The following is a 17,440-nucleotide window of genomic DNA, read 5'->3' on the forward strand; positions in this document are numbered from 1 at the left end:
ACCTCCCAATATAAGTTCACTCACAAGTTCACTCACTCTACATTTGTTTTTCTCAGAAATTATTTTGTTGCAAAGGACTGAAAACTGCTCATGTAAGCTCAAGAAAGGAGACAGCTTGCTGGGAACCAGAGGGTTCTATTAGTTTTTTAGGGGCTACATGACTCCCTCATTTTTCCTTCCCAGTTTCTCTGGGAATTGTATTTGGCCCAGCATGGACTCCAGCTCTGAGTGAACATATCTTTTCAGGCTCAGCACTTATTTGGACTTGCTGTACTGAATCTTGGTTCAGCTTCCCAGAAGCTATTTTCTCACTAGTCTGGCTAGCCTTGTCACATCATCTGTGGCCAGGATTATATAATGCAGATGTTCCTTGGTTTATAATAGGGTTTTGTAAGTTGAAAATACCATTAAGTTGAGTAGGGCACATCTGTAATTTAAGCATCTTAGGAGGTTGAGACAGGAGGATTGCAAGTTCAAAGCCAGCCCCCACAATTTAGCAAGACCCTCAGCAATTTAGCAAGACCCTGTCTCAAAAAATAAAAAGGACTGGGGATGTGGCTCACTGTTTAGGGGCCCTGAGGTTCAATCCCTTGTACCAAAAAAATAAAAAGAAAAAAAGAAAAGAAAGAAAGAAAAAGAAACACTATTAAGTTGAAAACTGCTTTTAATATTCCTAATCTGATGAATAGCATAGCATAGTTTAGGCTACATTAAACAAACTTAGAGTACTCCCTTAGCCTGAAGTTAGGCAAAGTCGTCTTAGCACAAAGCCAATTTTATGGTAAATTAATATCTCATGTAACTTATTGGAAATATGATGGGATACAAAAACTACAAAACAAAATCTGAAAAACACTGGCCACACAATACACTGTAGAGAATGGGTTGTTGCACCATCACAAGGGAACATCATAACACGTATTATCTGCCTGGAAAAAAATCAAAATTCCAAGTACGGTTTCTTATTAAAGTAGGGAACTGTCTATGGTGTAAAAGAAAGGCTGCATCAGGGCACCACGCAGGAACACTTTACAGGTGAAAGGACTCCAGATGGTACAGGCGTTTAAAACATGTTAATTGCAATTCTGGATTTTCCACTTTAGTTAACAGTGTTACGCTGAGTTTGAAGTAGGTTAGTCATCCAGTTATTAATACCAAAGAATACAATCAATGGTTTAGGATATGGAACTGTTTTGCTTTATAATTTAGGAAAATTAGCAACTTTTATTTGAAAGAGGCACTGTCTGAATTTAATTCCGTGATCTAGATATGTTGATTAATTTGTTAGTAGTGAAATGAAATATGCTATCATATAACAGACACTTCCCCTTGCATCCCGTTCCATAGGATGATAATAACCTCTTAAAACAGCAGCTTAAAGATTTCCAGAATCACCTCAACCATGTGGTTGATGGTTTAATTCATCCAGAAGAAGTGGCAGCTCGTGTGGATGAGCTAAGGAGAAAACTGAAATTAGGAGCTGGGGAAATGAGGTAAGGAGAAATCTAGACCTCGAAGAAGAGAGTGTGCCTCACAGCCTCAGAGTTGGAGTGTGAGTTTGAAAGATGAACTCATCTTCCTAGGTTCTGTTTATGGCCTGATTTCTTTTGCAAGGTTCTCCTTATGAAGTTTCTGAGACTGAGATATGAGATCATTTAATTCTAATTGTAATGATTATTTTTTTTACATTTTAGAACTTTTAAAATTTTTTGGTACTTTTAATTTTAAAAACATTTAAAAATTTAAGACTCTTTAAGAGTCTTTCATGAAAGACTTTCATTATATATGGTCAGGATTAGAACTGCATTATATAGTTTAAACAACAAATATAAAAAAAACTGATGGTTATTTCAAATATATGGACATTTATTCTCAGCCTGACATGAGCCTATGTTTTCAGAGTGATTTCAATCTTTGGTAAAATGACACTTGCACTTGGCAAGACTCAGTACATTTCTGTGGATTGCACAGCTCTTCCTATGTTAACTGCATGTTTTGCATGTAGCATCAAAAATGAAATGTCACATTTTTGTCATGTTGTTTCTTTTCTTACCAGAATCTATAGTTCTTCAGATGTGTTAGGGAAAAGTCTTGCTGATTTACAGAAAGAATTCAATGAAATCCTTGCACATTCCCAATGGGAAAGAGAGGAAGCACAAGTTAGAGAAAGAAAACTTCAGGAAGAAATGGTTCTGCAGCAGGAAAAACTGGTGAATGGACAAGAGGAGTTCAGGCTAGCCTGTGAAAGAGCCCTTGAAGCACGAGTAAGAAGGGGCAGGAGGCAGCTGGAGGGTAGTGTTGGACAAATGCTAATGTTTTTGACCAAATTACAATGCTTCCTTTATATAAATTCAGCATAACTGTTGTTATTTTTACTCATAACAAATCTAGTTCAGTGTGACTAAAATTCAACCTGAATATAGTCTATTTGTGCCAGTTTTCCTTGTTTTGGAAGCAAGTGAGAGATGTTTTATGAGAGGCAAATAAGATCACATTGCTAGAGTACAGTGTGATGCCAGAATCTGGATTGAGGTTTTTGGTTTTGTTTTTGTTTTTTTTTTAACTAATGATATTGTGATAATAAAGCAAACATTCAAATGGATCCTAGAGAATGTTCAAGATAAAACCATCCCCAGTGAACTTTTTAGTACAAAATTTTGTTACATTCTATAGTAAAGAGAAAGATAATTCCATAACAAGTTCTTATCTTGCTTAGACATATTTTGCTTAAAAATAATACTTGAAATTTGATTTTCTTACAGATTAATTTTGATAAGCGACATCACAATGCAAGAATCCAACAGTTGGAGAACGAAATTCGGTATTTGCAAGAAAATCTAAAAAGTATGGAAGAAATCCAAGGCCTTACAGATCTCCAACTTCAGGAAGCTGATGAAGAGAAGGAGAGAATTCTGGCTCAACTCCAAGAATTAGAGAAAAAGGTGGGAAGGCTAGGAAAGTCAGACACATATGTACCTGTTACTCAGATCCTGCTCACTGGTGATCCAGTCACCTGACTAGTGTGATCCATAGTTTCTGGCTGGCATTGCTGGCACAGAGCTAAATCTGACCTAATAGAAACTTGGACGCATGTCATTGAATCAAGGATCTAAGACCAAGGCATCAAAGATAGATGAAAACGAAAATTAGGAATATAAGGACTAACTTTAGAGTCAGGTGATACTTAAATGATCATAGAATAAGTTTGCCTCCTTAGAAACCCCTTGACCAATTGGACACATCCATGGGAAATAACTTTTAAATTCCTCATCTTGCTTTCTAATACCCTGGCTTCTCTGATTGCTTTTTTCAAACATCTGCTCCCATGGTCTCAACATGGAACTTGTTCAATCCAGAAATTGCACCCACTATTTTTGAAGACAGAAGCTGAAATGTCCCACCCTAATTGGAACTTCTTATCTTGCTGACACCTCCATGCCAACAACTTGTCAACCTTATTGAGCTTGTTGTTCATTAGCCCTACCTTTCTATCTTTTAATAGATGTGGCACAATCATAGAGTGATTGCATGGTCTGTGTGAGGCTGTGGGTTTGATCCATAGCACCTTTTCTGTCTTTACTTTCTCTTATCTAATTTAAATTCCACAGTATACCACTAAGCCCGTTTTTTTATAAGGTACCCTCAAATCCTTTCCCCTTTTCTCCTGTCTCCTACTTTCTCTGGGCCTGCACCCATGCTAGGTATTCTGGAAGAAAGAAAATCCCCCATCCAGCATCGTCATATCATTATAATCTTAGGTTGGCAGCCTCCTGTGGGCAGCATTCAGTAAGCTTCAGTAAGCTTGCTCTCCCACACTGCACGATCTCATGCCTTTTTACTCATTCCTGCTATCTGCCTTCTCCCAGCTTCAGTGACTGATTTACTGTATACATCACTGAGAACCCAATAGTTCTCAAATTCTGTTGAGTCCACCCCCAAAATACATCTGGAGTATATGTGCTTTTTTCTTCTTTTATGTCACCACCCTTGTTTAGGCCTCATCTCTCTTGTGGATAACTAGTGTGGCCATCTGACCACAGAGCAACCACTGTGCTCTTTCTAAAATGTGAATTGACTGTAGTCAGTCTCAAGCCTATGAGACCCTGAATGGTTTGCCTCTATATTATTCTTCCCTTTTCTTATTATACTTCTCCTTTTGGTTCCTAATGCCAACTTCTGGGGGTTGGGGATGTGATACAATCATAGAGTGCTTGCCTGGTCTGTGTGAGGCTGTGGGTTTGATCCACAGCACCACAAAGCAACAACAACAACAATAAAAATAGCCAACTTCTTTCTTCACCAATAAATGCCCAGAGCCTAATTCAGTGATTTTTGAAGACTGGTCCGTCCATTTCTTGAATGAATGAAATTTATGATCACTGAGATTCTTAACTAAGAAAACTGATTCTTTAAAAAGTTTATGCCAATTTTGAGATTTTTAAATTTTATTTATATGTTTAGTAGATACTTATAGACTGCTAACATGTCAGGACTGTTCTGACATGGTGCATGCAGTGGAGAACAGTTTCTGAAGCTTACATTTTAATTCATTGCTACCAAATGGTTCATCTAGTTAAGTAATTTTTTTTTTTTTAATTTTAGAAGAAACACGAAGATGCCAAATCTCAAGAGCAGTTTCTTGGTTTAGATAAAGAGTTGAAGAGTCTGAAGAAAGCTGTGGCTGCCTCTGATAAGCTAGCTACAGCCGAGCTCACCATTGCCAAAGACCAGTTAAAGTCCCTTCATGGCACTGTTATGAAAATTAACCAGGAGAGGGCAGAGGTTAGTTCACATAATCAGAACTATCTTATACCACTGCTGCTACTGCTGCAAAAAACATAGCAACTTTTATAGACTTTGGTGTTTGTCAACATGTATGAGGACAAAAGTTTTGAAGTTCTGTCACATAATCTGTCTTAACCTTAAATCTTGTGAATTTGTATGAAAATGTTACCTCATAGGGCTGTTATGACTCCTGAAGTAATGTTTGTTACAGTACTTTATAGGATACAGATACTAATGACAGTAAGATCATAGGACCAAAAAGATATATTGATGGGACCCCAAAGAGAGACCAATTGTGGAAGACTGTAGAACAGTGAAGAAAAAGCCCTTGTTCCTTCTAATGCAGCACTCTGACCACTTGACCAGAGTGGATCAGGCTGCCCAGATGGGAGCAACATCAGAGAAAGTGGGGTTTGGCACCACATGTTCATGGGATAGCCTAGGCAGGCAATGTGACAAAAACAGAATCAGTCTGAGAGAAAGAATGAAGATGACAACCTGTGATGGCCTCCTCATACTGTGTCCCAGTAGGAGTTGCAGGAAGTTGAGAGGTTCAGCAGAAAGGCAGCACGAGCCGCCAGGGACCTGACTCGAGCAGAAGCAGAGATCGAGCTCCTGCAGAATCTTCTCAGGGAGACAAAGGAGCAGGTCAGTGTTGGTCCTCAAGCCATTTTCTTCCTGGATCTTTCTCAGTTCCTAAAAGATGAAAGTACTTCAAGTGATATATCAAATCTGAAGTGCAATCATTAGTCTATCAGTACTCGACTCTATTGTGTGCAGGGACGAAACACAGTGTAAATATAGGAGTCAGGAGATTTCCTCACTGGTAAGGACTAAATAAAAATTACAGAATTATGCTGGGCGCGGTAGCACATGCTTATAATTTCAGCGCCTCGGGAGGCTGAGACAGGAGGATCACAAGTTCAAAGCCAGCCTCAGCAAAAGCAACATGCTAAGCAACTCAGTGAGATCCTGTCTCTAAATAAAATACAAAATAGGGCTGGGATGTAGCTCAGTGGTCGAGTACCCCTGAGTTCAATCCCCAGTACCCCCCCCCCAGAATTACAGAATTATAATCAAGTTGCAGGGATACACACATCTGAGAAAGGATTCATTCATGATACTTTGTATGATGAATTTTTTTTAATAGTTTCGAACTGAAATGGAAAAAACAGATGTAAGTACTGGAGGAGCAAACTCAAAAGTGCTAGAAATCGAGAAGCTAAATGAGACGATGGAGAGGCAAAGGTCAGATATCACAAGACTGCGGGATTTACTAGACCTCACTGGGGCTGGTAAGATATTATTGGGCTTTGATTTTTTTATTTGTAGTCATAAAACCAAACTGTTTGTTTCTTACCTTTAAAACACGTATTTAACTGTTGTAAATAAATTCCATACTTGACTTAGTTGCAAAAATTATTTAATAGGTTAAAGAATTTAAAAAACATTTTGTGTCAAGTATGAGTATTGAGGGACTTGATTAGAGATAAGGTGTTTGTATTTGTAATTTTCAAAGAAATAATGCTTATGAGTCTGTTTATTTGTTTTCCCTGAATTACTTTGGAATCAGAAAGAGAGATTAATGTACCTATCCTCTTATTACAAAAACTAATTAAAAGGACATCTGAAAGTCGCCTTAAGGAACTGATGAAATTCACTGGCTCTCATGGAATCTCTTTTGTACATTGAGAAAGAAAGGAAGTAGATGATTTAATGCCAACTTCATAGAATGCCTTTCCTTTACAGATAACAAAGGAGGCTTTGAAAATGTTTTAGAAGAAATTGCTGAACTGCGCCGTGAAGTTTCTTCCCAGAATGATCACATCAGCGGTCTGGCAGGTCCTTTCGGAAGACGAGGCTGTTGGTACTTTATGCCACCACCACCATCATCAAAAGTAGGAGTTCTGTGGCACTGGAAGTGTATTCTAAATTTTTTTTTAAATTATGACGTTGTCCCCTTCCCCAAACTTGTGTATAGGTGCCAAGAACTTGTCGGCACTGAGCTTCTTCAGTGTTTTTAATATTTGAGATGAAAACGGGGCTTTCCAACAGAAGGTAGTAGTTGCCTTTCGCAGTCAGGTGGTATGTTGTGGGGTTTCCTGGTTGAGGATGCTAAAAGATGATACCATGACTTGAGTCAGAGAACCTGCTGAAAACATGTATATAATTGTGCAGAGGCCCAGACAGAAAAATAGGTATCTGGATTTCATTTCCTTTTAACAAACGTTTAGTATTTACTGAAGTCTAGACCAAGATTCTGGCAGAGTTTGAGTATGATGACACCTGCTTTTGGGGCATGCTAGTATAATTACAAAACAATGATATGCATGTTATAACAGACTTAAGGAGTTGTTTTGGGTACTGGGGATTGAACAGGGGGTGGGGGTACCACTGAGTTACCTACCCAGCCCTTTTTCTTTCTTTTGAGAAGTTGCTGAGGTTCTCACTAAGTTGCTGACATATTTTGACCTTGAACTTGGAATCCTCCTGCCTCAGCCTCCTAGTTGCTGGATTACAAGGATGTGCTATTATGACTATTGTGATAACAGATTTGTTATAGAGAGATGTTAAGAAGTCATCTCATGAGAAAGTTCAGGAAGGAAGACTTTACCTCAGTGTCGTAAAGTCAGCACTTAGCAAGCAGCAAGGCACGGGCTTTTGGGGAGAGAGAAAACAGCTTGTGTAGAAGGGGAAAGCTGGCTTAGCCATGGCAAGTACCCTTATAGGACTCTGGAGGTTTATGGAAACAGTGAAAGAGGGAGATAGAAAAGTAGATTTGGGTCATGCTTCTTTTAAAGGGGCTTTCACTGAATTATTTAGGTCATGGGGAACTGAGGTTGTATGTTAACATGATCAGGGTAGGAAGAGTATTCTGGCTGACTTTGGAATATAAACTTAAGGCAAGGGAAACTTTTTGTGGGGCTGTTTGAACTCTTTCAAGTGAAGAACAAAAGAAACCAGAGCTATATCAGTGAAGCTGAAAAAGAAGAGATTAAGGAATGGTAAGGAGACCAAATAGTCAGGTACCTAAATATGGAAAGTAAGGAATGGACTACGTAAGATGTACTCACCCAAAGCAGAGGAGCTAGGTGACATCCTTCTGACTAGCAACAGTAAGGGAGAAGCAGCCTTCAACATGCTAGGATCTCAGAAACCTACCTAAGTTTAACCAGAACCTGAAGAGCAGAATCTGAGATCCTCCCTTCCAGAAACCTAAAGGAAGCCTACACGCTGGGCACAACCAGAAGCACTGTATATTAGAACAAAACATTATGGCCTGGAGTCTAGAACTTCAGGCTGGAAAGGGTGGAGAATAGCAGAGTCAAGCTTTAAAGACATGCCAGGCTCCCAGGGCGGCAGATGACTAGTGTCTTCAGATTCCACTGAAGTTTGCTGTTGTCTGTTGCCGCAGTGCTAGAGAATTAAGACAAGGCAAAAGAAGAGAAAGCACAGGAAAGGTGAACACAGGTAGAAGAGAGACTAAAACACAGGGACCTGCTCACTTATCAAGAGCTTGTTTTCGTTTCTCTTATGGGAAATTATGGCATAAAACTAACCCAAACAGATAGGTAATGTGCTTTTACCATTTCAGCATTGTCAAGGACTTGTTATTTCTAGAAAATGGTACCAAAAGACAGGAGAAAGCTTTCATTAAATAATTTCTGAAGAGATTAAATAAACATCAGTTTGGTTGCTTTCACACATTTCAAGCCTTTCACTTTCACATACCAGTCTGCCGTGACCCCAGCCATTGCTTACACAGTCCTTCTCTCTGCATGGCTTCCCTAATACTGTCTTGTTGATCAAGTCCAGATGCAAGTAAATAAACTGAATCATGTGTATGGAACTGCGGTTTATGTGACCTTGTAATCACATCTCACTTCTGACTATGAAAAATAATAATTACTATAATGAAAAGAAACCAAGTGCTTTCTCAGCTTTGCTACATCTCAGCATTCCTGCAGACTTTGACATTTCTCAAGGTCAGCCTTTCCATTTGTAATACACGGTGTGCTGTCCTGTCATTTATTTTAGATTTCCAGCCATAGTTCCCAGGCTACCAAGGACTCTGGTGTGGGCCTCAAGTACATGGCCTCAACTCCTTTCAGAAAACCACGGCCTGGACAAGAGGGAAAGGACAGCAGTGGACCTCCACCTGCTTCAGGATACTGGGTCTATTCACCAATCAGGAGTGGGTTACATAAATCATTTTCAAATAGAGGTAAAATACATCACATAAGAAAAGTTGTACTTCTCTTGCCTGTTTAATATCTTTTTATTGTTTTCCTGAAATCCATAGACATTGTCCAAACTCTTTAGTTTACTCTGTGAGGCTTTCTGTGACCTGGTCTTGGCCAATGACTTCTCTTACCTCCCATACCATGCCTGACTGCTTAAGATACAGCACCAGTTTTCTTAAACCTCCAAAGTTTAAACACTCTACCACCAAGCCACATCCTCAGCCCCAAAGCTCCATATTTTAAACTTTCTATCTGGAATGTCTTCCTCCTTTCTTTCTTTCCCAAACCAATTCCTCCTCATTCTTCAGTAAGTCCCAGGTCCTAAAACAGCACTCGCTTCATGGAGCCTTCCTCCACCCTGCTTCCGCCAGGCCAACCAAGTGGCTTCTTTGCCTGTGCTTCTGGAGTATAGGGCCTTGATTCTTTGTATCATGGCAGTAAGGTAGCTCTACTAAAACAGAGTATTATAGGTGTGTCTTCCAAAGCACTCAGGGGAAGAATCAGATCTGGGTAAGTCCCAGCTCTTGCACTTAATAATTGTGATCATAGGCAAACTATTTATTTGCTCTGTGACTGTTAATCTTTAATATAGGAGTACTACCTTCTGAGGATATGTTCATTCAGCAACTATTTATTGAGCACATGCAGTGTGTTAGGTAGGTTCTTTGTCAGTGATGAGCAAATTTAGCTCCTCCTTTTAGAGGCAACAAGTAAGTAAGCCATCATATTGGAGAGTATTAGGTGTCATGAGAGTGGTAAATGCTGGGTGATGCCATTGCTGTCCTATCTCATGGCACATCTGTTAATCTTTAATGTAGCATCAAACAGGCACCCAAATGATTGCTGGATCAATGAATAAACTAGTAAGTGAAGAAATAAACCAAGATAGGCTTAGGAAAAACTCAAGTATTTAAAGTACTGAAAACACTTTAAATCTGTTTTGATCTCAGAATTGCTTTTGACCTTTTTCAGAGTGTTTTTTTGTTTTTGTTTGTTTTTTTCTTCAGTGTCACAGATGAAACCTGTGGCCTTGCCCATGCTAGGCAAGCCCTCTACCACTGAGCTACATCACCAGACTCTTTTTTGAGAATTTTATTCTCGTATTTCCAGGATCTCTGTCAAAATCTACTGTTCTCTACTAAACCCTGGGGTAACATACTCTTCTGTTTATTTTTTGAAGATGGAGACAGTGAAAGAGATAGCCAGGAAGAGAGCGGAATGGATGAACAAGAGGAGCCCCCATTTGTGCCTCCTTCTGGATACTTGATGTATACTGTGCTTCCTGATGGTTCTCCTGTACCCCAGGGCATGGCCCTGTATGCACCACCTCCTCCCTTGCCCAACAACAGCCAACCTCTCACCCCTGGCACTGTTGTTTATGGTCCACCTCCCGCTGGAGCCCCCACTGTTTATGGACCACCACCCCCAGGCTTCTCCGTTCCCCTCATCCCTATGGGTGTTCTACATTGCAATGTGCCAGAACATCATAACTTAGTAAGTGGAAAGATACCCAGCTCTACCCACACTGCTTCCATACATGCCTGATAAGGATGTACATTTAATGAGTTGACTTTTTAATGAATAGGTTGTATTCCAAAAGTGTGATTGTGAGGCTGATGTTTAGAACTGAATAAGAATTCTCTTATTAAAATGCTATTTTGGATAGGATTTAAGGGCCCAGGCCAGTCTAAAACTTGGTTAGCCATTTTATTATAGAAATGCCTTCAGTTCAAAGCTGAACCATTTTCATGTACCTTTCTATTAACAAGTGCTGTATTAATGTGTATTTGTAGATATAGTCACATTATAGGGCCTATACCTGTGCATGTACACATACATGTATACACACTCATATAAAGAGCATACAACAGGTTTTGATGGGAATTATCTCTGGGTGTAGGATTTATTGATCATTATTAATTTTATAGTTATTTTTGTACAGTTTTCCCACTTCATATTACAAGTATTTCCCTATGATTTTACTAGTATTTTTAGAAAGTATTTTAATAACTATACATTTATTTGTAGGTCTTATAATTGACTGTGTGAGAAATCTAAGAACAGATAACTTCCTAACACTGAATTAATTTCTAACTTTTGGGTTCTAAAGCAATAAAACTTCATTCCAAGCTCCATTTCAAACTCAAAGCACCGGGAGACTGTTGGTTTTTTGTTTGTTTGTTTTTTCCTTCCCTTTTCAGCAGATTGGAGGGAAAGTAAAGGACTAGGACACCTGGTACCATGTCACAGTACTATCTTAATGGTTCAGACTGGCTTCAGAGGGCCTTTGTGCATTAACATGGTTACATTGGTAGTCACTCAGATTCTCTTGTGATTTTTTTCATTGTACATTGTATCTGTAGCCATTCTTTCTACTCAGCATTTATTAAGAAGCTCTTACACGGTTCTTTTATTCTCTGAAAGTACTTAACTACTTATGTAGTTTCCAAAGTATACTTTTATGGTTTCTTACATTTTCACATATTATTTTTTTAGCTCAGGTTTTCCCTTTTTCATTTTTTTTAAATCCAGGCAAAACATCTCTTCCTCTGGGCAATCTTTTCAGATGACACCCTTCCTGTGTATCCAGAGGAAGGAGAAACCTCCATCCATCTCTTCTAGATTCTGAATGTCAGAAGCAGACATTTGGAAGAGTCTTGGTGGATGTTTTGCAACCATAGTCACACTGATAGAAAAGTTAAGTTAGATCAGTCCATCTGTTTCACCTATGGCATGTGAAAAATTGGGCTCACCTTAAATTTTCTTTTTATACAAAGTCAAAATCTACCATCACTTTTCAGCCTATAGATGTCACTTTAACTACAGTTAATTTCAGCTTCTGGGAGAAAAAGGGAAAATACATTCTCTGGTATTTCAGTACTGCATTTTTTCCCCTGTATTTCAGGAGAATGAAGTTTCTAGATTAGAGGACATAATGCAGCATTTAAAATCAAAGCGACAGGAGGAACGGTGGAAGAGAGCATCCAGGCAGCAGTCTGAGAAAGAAATGGAAGAACTGCAACATAACATTGATGGTCTTTTGCAAGAGAAGAAAGAATTAGAATGTGAAGTAGAAGAATTACATAGAACCATCCAGAATCATCAACAACGAAAGTAATTATTATTAGCCATTATATTTTCGTAATTTTTTCATTATATTTTCATAATTCAGATGGATATGGTATTTTGGAAATGTTCTATTTCTGAACTGTCTAAAACAGTAATTACTAGTCACATGTTGGCTATTGTGCACTTGAAATGTGACTGCTGGAACCTAGAGGAACAGAACTAAATTTAATTTTAATTAATTAGTAGCCACATACTTTGGACAGTACAAATCTTGAGAACAGCACAGCCATTTCCCTTCCCCTTACTCCCCCCAGGCATCTAGTTGGCCTCTAAGTCCTGCTGATTACATACAAAAAGCTGTCAAACTGGCCCTTTGACCACTGCCGCTCTGGCCTTTCATCCTTCTCATCCTCAGCCACTGTAATAGATTCACACTGGCATTCCAATGTCTTCTCTCTATATACTGGACACTGACTTTCTGTCCCATCATAGTGACAACACCTGCTACCATCTGAGCCCCGCCTCTCCTTTGTATCCCTCCCTCCCACATACAGTGTTTGATCTCCACCCCTGGCTTTTCTGTGGCCTTCCAGACACCATATTTTTCCCTCCTTCTTCCTTGATGTGAGCCATCCTCTGCTGAAATGCCTTCCCTTTCCTTGCCTGATTCCACTCTGCCTTTCAGACAAAGGTTAGAGATCTGTTTTACACAAAGACTTTTTCCTCCTAGGCACCCCCTAATTCTGGGTTAGCAACCTTGGGTATAGCACTGTCCACAAAATATTGTGAGGAACCCAGGAGTTCCTTGAGAACAGTGGCTGGGCCTCCATCTCTGGAAGAGATGGGGGAGGCTGCATTTCCCTGTGCCTGGCATAATAAAAGTTGTAGCATCTGTTGCTTCAATCCAGTAATATAAAACCCAACTTCTGTAATATTCCGTGAATTGTGGCATGTCTCAAGTTTTTGTCATTTAAGGCAGACTAGCCCAGGTCCCAGGATAGGCTGGAGGCCTGTGGAGGATTCAGAGTAAATGAGTTGTGCTCACTGCCATCTAGGAATAGACACATGACTGACTAAAAGCCTAGAAGGGGAAAGCAAAGGCTACACCAGGATGATTGGGACTGGGTGTTGAAGGATTGGAGAGGGTTGTATCTATTAGTAGTATATATTTTGAGGTCTTTTGAGGGGAATGTTAGGGTGTAGGATATCCACTACTTTTTCCAGTTATAAAAGTGTATTAAAATGATCATTAGGAAATTTGGGTCACACAAAATTGATGAAAAAAAGTTAAATATCATCTGTATACATTTATTTAAGGAGAAAAATATGTTGTATTTATTTTCATATTTTTCTGTCATGCAGTCATGGATAGTCCCATTGTCAAATAGTGTTATCAGGTTAAGCTTGGGTTTTTTTAATCTTGTACCAAACCTTTTGACTTTTCAGTATTAACATAGTTTAACAGAATGGAATAAATCACAAAATCTGGGCTTTGAGGACAGTTTTGAGGGAATGGATGATTATTCTGTTAGTAAATTTTTATACTTCAATCTATTCAGAATATTTCAATCATTCAGAAGCATGGATATATCAGCACTGTCTTAGCCAGATACTAACAACATGGAAATATTTGCTGTTATTTTTAAAAGGAGAAACCATTCCATAATAAGTTCTGTGTATATACATTTATTGCCAGTAGTATTCCATATTTAACAAAAAGGTGGACATTAATTTTGAATATAACCAAATGTAGCTGCTTCTCTTGTCCCTTCCCATATAAAATTAGAAAATCATTGTGCATCTTTTTCATAGGTTCTATTCATATTGTCTGCATTTAAAATTTTTTAATGTTTGTGAATGTAATTTTTTAGGGACTTCATTGATGGAAATGTTGAGAGTCTTATGACTGAACTAGAAATTGAAAAATCATTCAAACACCATGAAGATATTGTAGATGAAATTGAGTGCATAGAGAAGACCCTTCTGAAACGGCGCTCAGAACTCAGGGAAGCTGACCGACTCCTGGCAGAGGCTGAGAGTGAACTTGCATGCACAAAAGAGAAGGTATGTCTTCTTGTGGTTTGGGGGTGTGAACTCATTGTGAGTAGGGCAGCTTACTGTTGTATGCCTGGATTGCAAAGAAAACAGGTGAAAAGAACACAGTTGTCCAAGCCAGATAGCCAGGTTCCAGACTAGAGTCTGCCAGAATTTGGGCAAGTCATTGAAGTCCTCAAGTTTTGCCTTTCTCATCAGTAAATTTAGGCTAAGAATACGTAGGCTATTCAGTATGAATGAAATGAAATAGCATATTTAAGATTTTTGAAGTTAATTTAGTTCTCAGCATATTCCACTATTTTATCATGTGTATATGTGTTTGTGTTTGGGCTCTGCTGTGTTTCTTTTCTTTTCTTTTTAGTTTTCGATAGACCTTTATTTTATTTATTTATATGTGGTGCTGAGAATAGAACCCAGTGCCTCACACATGTTATGGAAGTGCTCTACCACTGAGCCACAAACCCAGCCCTCTGCTGTGTTTCTTAAGTAGGCCATTTCAGTTTTTATAAAGCCATAGGGACCTCACAAGTCTTACTTTTTCTTTAAGATGGTAATGGGAATAATAATATAATTTTGGCCAAGATAGTATTCTTCAAAGACAACAACACAGAGGAAATTTGGAGTGGGGTGAGGGTGGCTTCCTTTTACTGAGCCCCTTCTGTTGTCAGACATGGTCCATTGATAAATACCACTTCATTTAACCCTCCTGGCAACTCAGTTTACAGATGTAGCCCAAAGAGGTTTATAACTGACCCAGAGTTACAGAGTTAAGTTGTGCTACTGAAGAGCTTTTTTAGTTAAATGAGAAATTTCAAGATTAAAAAAGTCCTTTACCCACATGGTACACCACAGGAACTACTATTTTTACATTATTATTTCAACTTGGATCTATTTAAATTAATAGAAATCTGTTGTCCAGGAACTAAAATGGTTTCAGTTATTAAAGATATTCTATGAGTGTTGGTTTTAATAAGAATGGAAAAAAGTTATCTCTTTTTAGAAGAGTCCTTGTCACATATTAGTTCACTGTGAGAGAAAATAGGTGTTAGTAGTACAGAAAAAAATTATCACTGGTATTTGAAAGGAAAGTGATGACACTTGTATAGGAACAGGTGGTAAGTGAACCAAGGCTGGGAAGCTCTTTCCCCTTCAGCCCCCCACAAAAATTCTTTACAATTCATTTTGTAAAGAATGTGCCAGAGATGTTAAAACCTGACATGGGAGGGACAAAAGGCTACTTAGAAATGTTGCCTTCTGCAGTATGTAGTGATTTTTGTCCAGTGCTTTGTTGATGAACTGACAGAGAGCAGCTCTCTGGAATAGAGAGAGGGTGGTAAATACTTAGCCCTCAGAGGGCTTGCTGGCATTTTAGCAGCAACGGGGAATACTTAATAGACAAACTTAATGTACAGACTACCATTACTTCAGTACAACTGCAGAAATTCAGGTTTTTGATTGATGTTGAATCAGTGCTTGACCGAAATACAAACCAAACTCTTATTTTTAGACCTTTTGATGATGTTATTATTAGCTTGTTTTAGGCAGAAAAATCGAGCTGAATTTTAAAAAAAAAGTGTTTTTTGCCAGATATTTTTAGGAAGATTTTCTCTTTTTGGGGGTACCAGGGATAGAATCCATGGGCCCTTAACCACTCAGTCACATCCCCAGTGCTTTTTAATTTTGAGACAGGATCTCATTAAGTTGCTGAGGCTTTGAACGTGGGATCCTCCTGCCTCCTGCCTCCTGAACCACTTGGATTATAGGCGTGTGCCACTGTACCCAGCAGGAAGATTTTTTAACTACTTCAAAGGAATTCAGTATTTGTATTCTTAACCATAATTAAATCATCACAAAATGAGTTTTCACTTGATTTGATAATATCTACAGTACAGCAGGAGTCTCAATGTACATAGAATCTTGGTAAAATCACTTCACTGGCATTTAATTGGCAATTAATCAAATGACCTAATAGTATTACATATTGTTTTGAAATAAAAAGATCATCTACAGTTCACCATCTTCAAATGACTATTTTTGCAGAGGCTTTTTGTCTTTGTTGACATAGATTTTGTTTTATATAGTTGCTTTCAGAGTACTTATGAGATTTTAAATTTGTTTCTCTTGGCCAACATAATATGGTTAACATTCTTGCATATTGCTACACAGAGCTACATAGTATTCTATTGTGTTTAATGTACTGTCACTTAATCTTGTATTTCAAGTTTTATATCATTTCAATACATTTTTACATAGTAGTTCTTTGCTTCACAGTTCTTTTCTGAGAAGTATAGAGTCAAAGCAAATGAACATCTTTATGCCTTTCTGTTTTGTTTTCCAACGGTTGTACCCGTTTACACTGCCAGTCACTATAAGTCAATATTGTAGGTGAGTTGCTTTTAATGGCGGTTTCTTTTCTAGACAAAAAATGCTGTTGAAAAGTTCACTGAGGCCAAGAGAAATTTATTGCAAATCGAATCAGATGCTGAGGAATTAGAAAGGAGAGCACAGGAAACTGCTGTTAACCTTGTGAAAGCCGATCAGCAGCTGAGGTAGGTGGAGTCCCTAAGCTTACATGAGGTGATGAGTGAAGTTTGGTTCTAAGAAGGTAATAATTGGTTTGTGATAAGTGGTGCATGTTAAGTCTTTGGGCCTGGGGAAATAACATGATGTGTTTTAGATTGCTCCAAGCTGATACTGAGGATTTGGAGCAGCACAAAATTAAGCAAGAAGAAATCTTGAAAGAAGTAAACAAAGTTGTAGTAGCAAAAGATGCAGACTTCCAGTGTTTAAACAAGAAGAAGGAAAAGCTCACAGAAGAGTAAGTCAGGCCTCTGTTGGGCTGCAGGGGTGTGTGCAGGGGACAAGCTCTGTGTCCCGATCTCTATCCATAGAGTCTGCTCAAGTACTGCTGGTGCTTTCTAGGCTTCACAACCTTCAAAAAGACATTGAGGCAGCAGAACACAATGAGCGTCACCACCTGCAGGTCCTCAAAGAATCTGAGACCCTCCTTGAAGCCAAGAGAGCAGAGCTGGAAAAGCTCAAAAGCCAGGTATGGCAGTAGACACCTGGAACAGAAAATTCATACTGCTTTAAAACCTACTTACGTTGTTCTATGATTATGAAAGTAATACAAATTTTTTAAGACCTTTGAGATATTTTTTAGTTGTAGATGGACACAATACTTTTATTTGTTTTTATGTGGTGCTGAGGATTGAACCCAGTGCCTCACACATACTAGGTGAGTGCTCTACCACTACACCACAATCCCAGCCCCAGTAATACATGTT

General features: G+C 38.7%; 1 protein-coding gene across 11 annotated transcripts in view; it reads left to right on the top strand.

Moving 5' to 3' along the window:
• Positions 1–17,440, top strand: part of Cntrl (centriolin) — an 88,506-nt gene that overhangs the window by 53,467 nt on the left and 17,599 nt on the right. For 9 of the 11 annotated variants that reach the window (XR_013438277.1, XM_021723491.3, XM_021723492.3 and 6 more), the window contains 14 exons: positions 1,348–1,493; positions 2,057–2,264; positions 2,763–2,942; positions 4,603–4,782; positions 5,317–5,433; positions 5,936–6,080; positions 6,535–6,683; positions 8,824–9,010; positions 10,210–10,523; positions 11,935–12,143; positions 13,970–14,162; positions 16,572–16,702; positions 16,831–16,971; positions 17,076–17,202. Coding sequence is in view for 10 of the 11 variants with exons in the window: in XM_021723491.3 (XP_021579166.1) it covers positions 1,348–1,493; positions 2,057–2,264; positions 2,763–2,942; positions 4,603–4,782; positions 5,317–5,433; positions 5,936–6,080; positions 6,535–6,683; positions 8,824–9,010; positions 10,210–10,523; positions 11,935–12,143; positions 13,970–14,162; positions 16,572–16,702; positions 16,831–16,971; positions 17,076–17,202 (2,427 nt within the window). In the remaining variant the exon portion in view is untranslated. Of the gene's footprint in view, positions 1–1,347; positions 1,494–2,056; positions 2,265–2,762; positions 2,943–4,602; positions 4,783–5,316; positions 5,434–5,935; positions 6,081–6,534; positions 6,684–8,823; positions 9,011–10,209; positions 10,524–11,561; positions 11,896–11,934; positions 12,144–13,969; positions 14,163–16,571; positions 16,703–16,830; positions 16,972–17,075; positions 17,203–17,440 lie in introns of those variants that run through there. The other 2 variants (XM_078048110.1, XM_040286236.2) reach the window with 2 other exon arrangements.

The sequence above is a fragment of the Ictidomys tridecemlineatus genome, chromosome 4, assembly GCF_052094955.1.
Source record: "Ictidomys tridecemlineatus isolate mIctTri1 chromosome 4, mIctTri1.hap1, whole genome shotgun sequence".
Classification (NCBI taxonomy): domain Eukaryota; kingdom Metazoa; phylum Chordata; class Mammalia; order Rodentia; family Sciuridae; genus Ictidomys; species Ictidomys tridecemlineatus.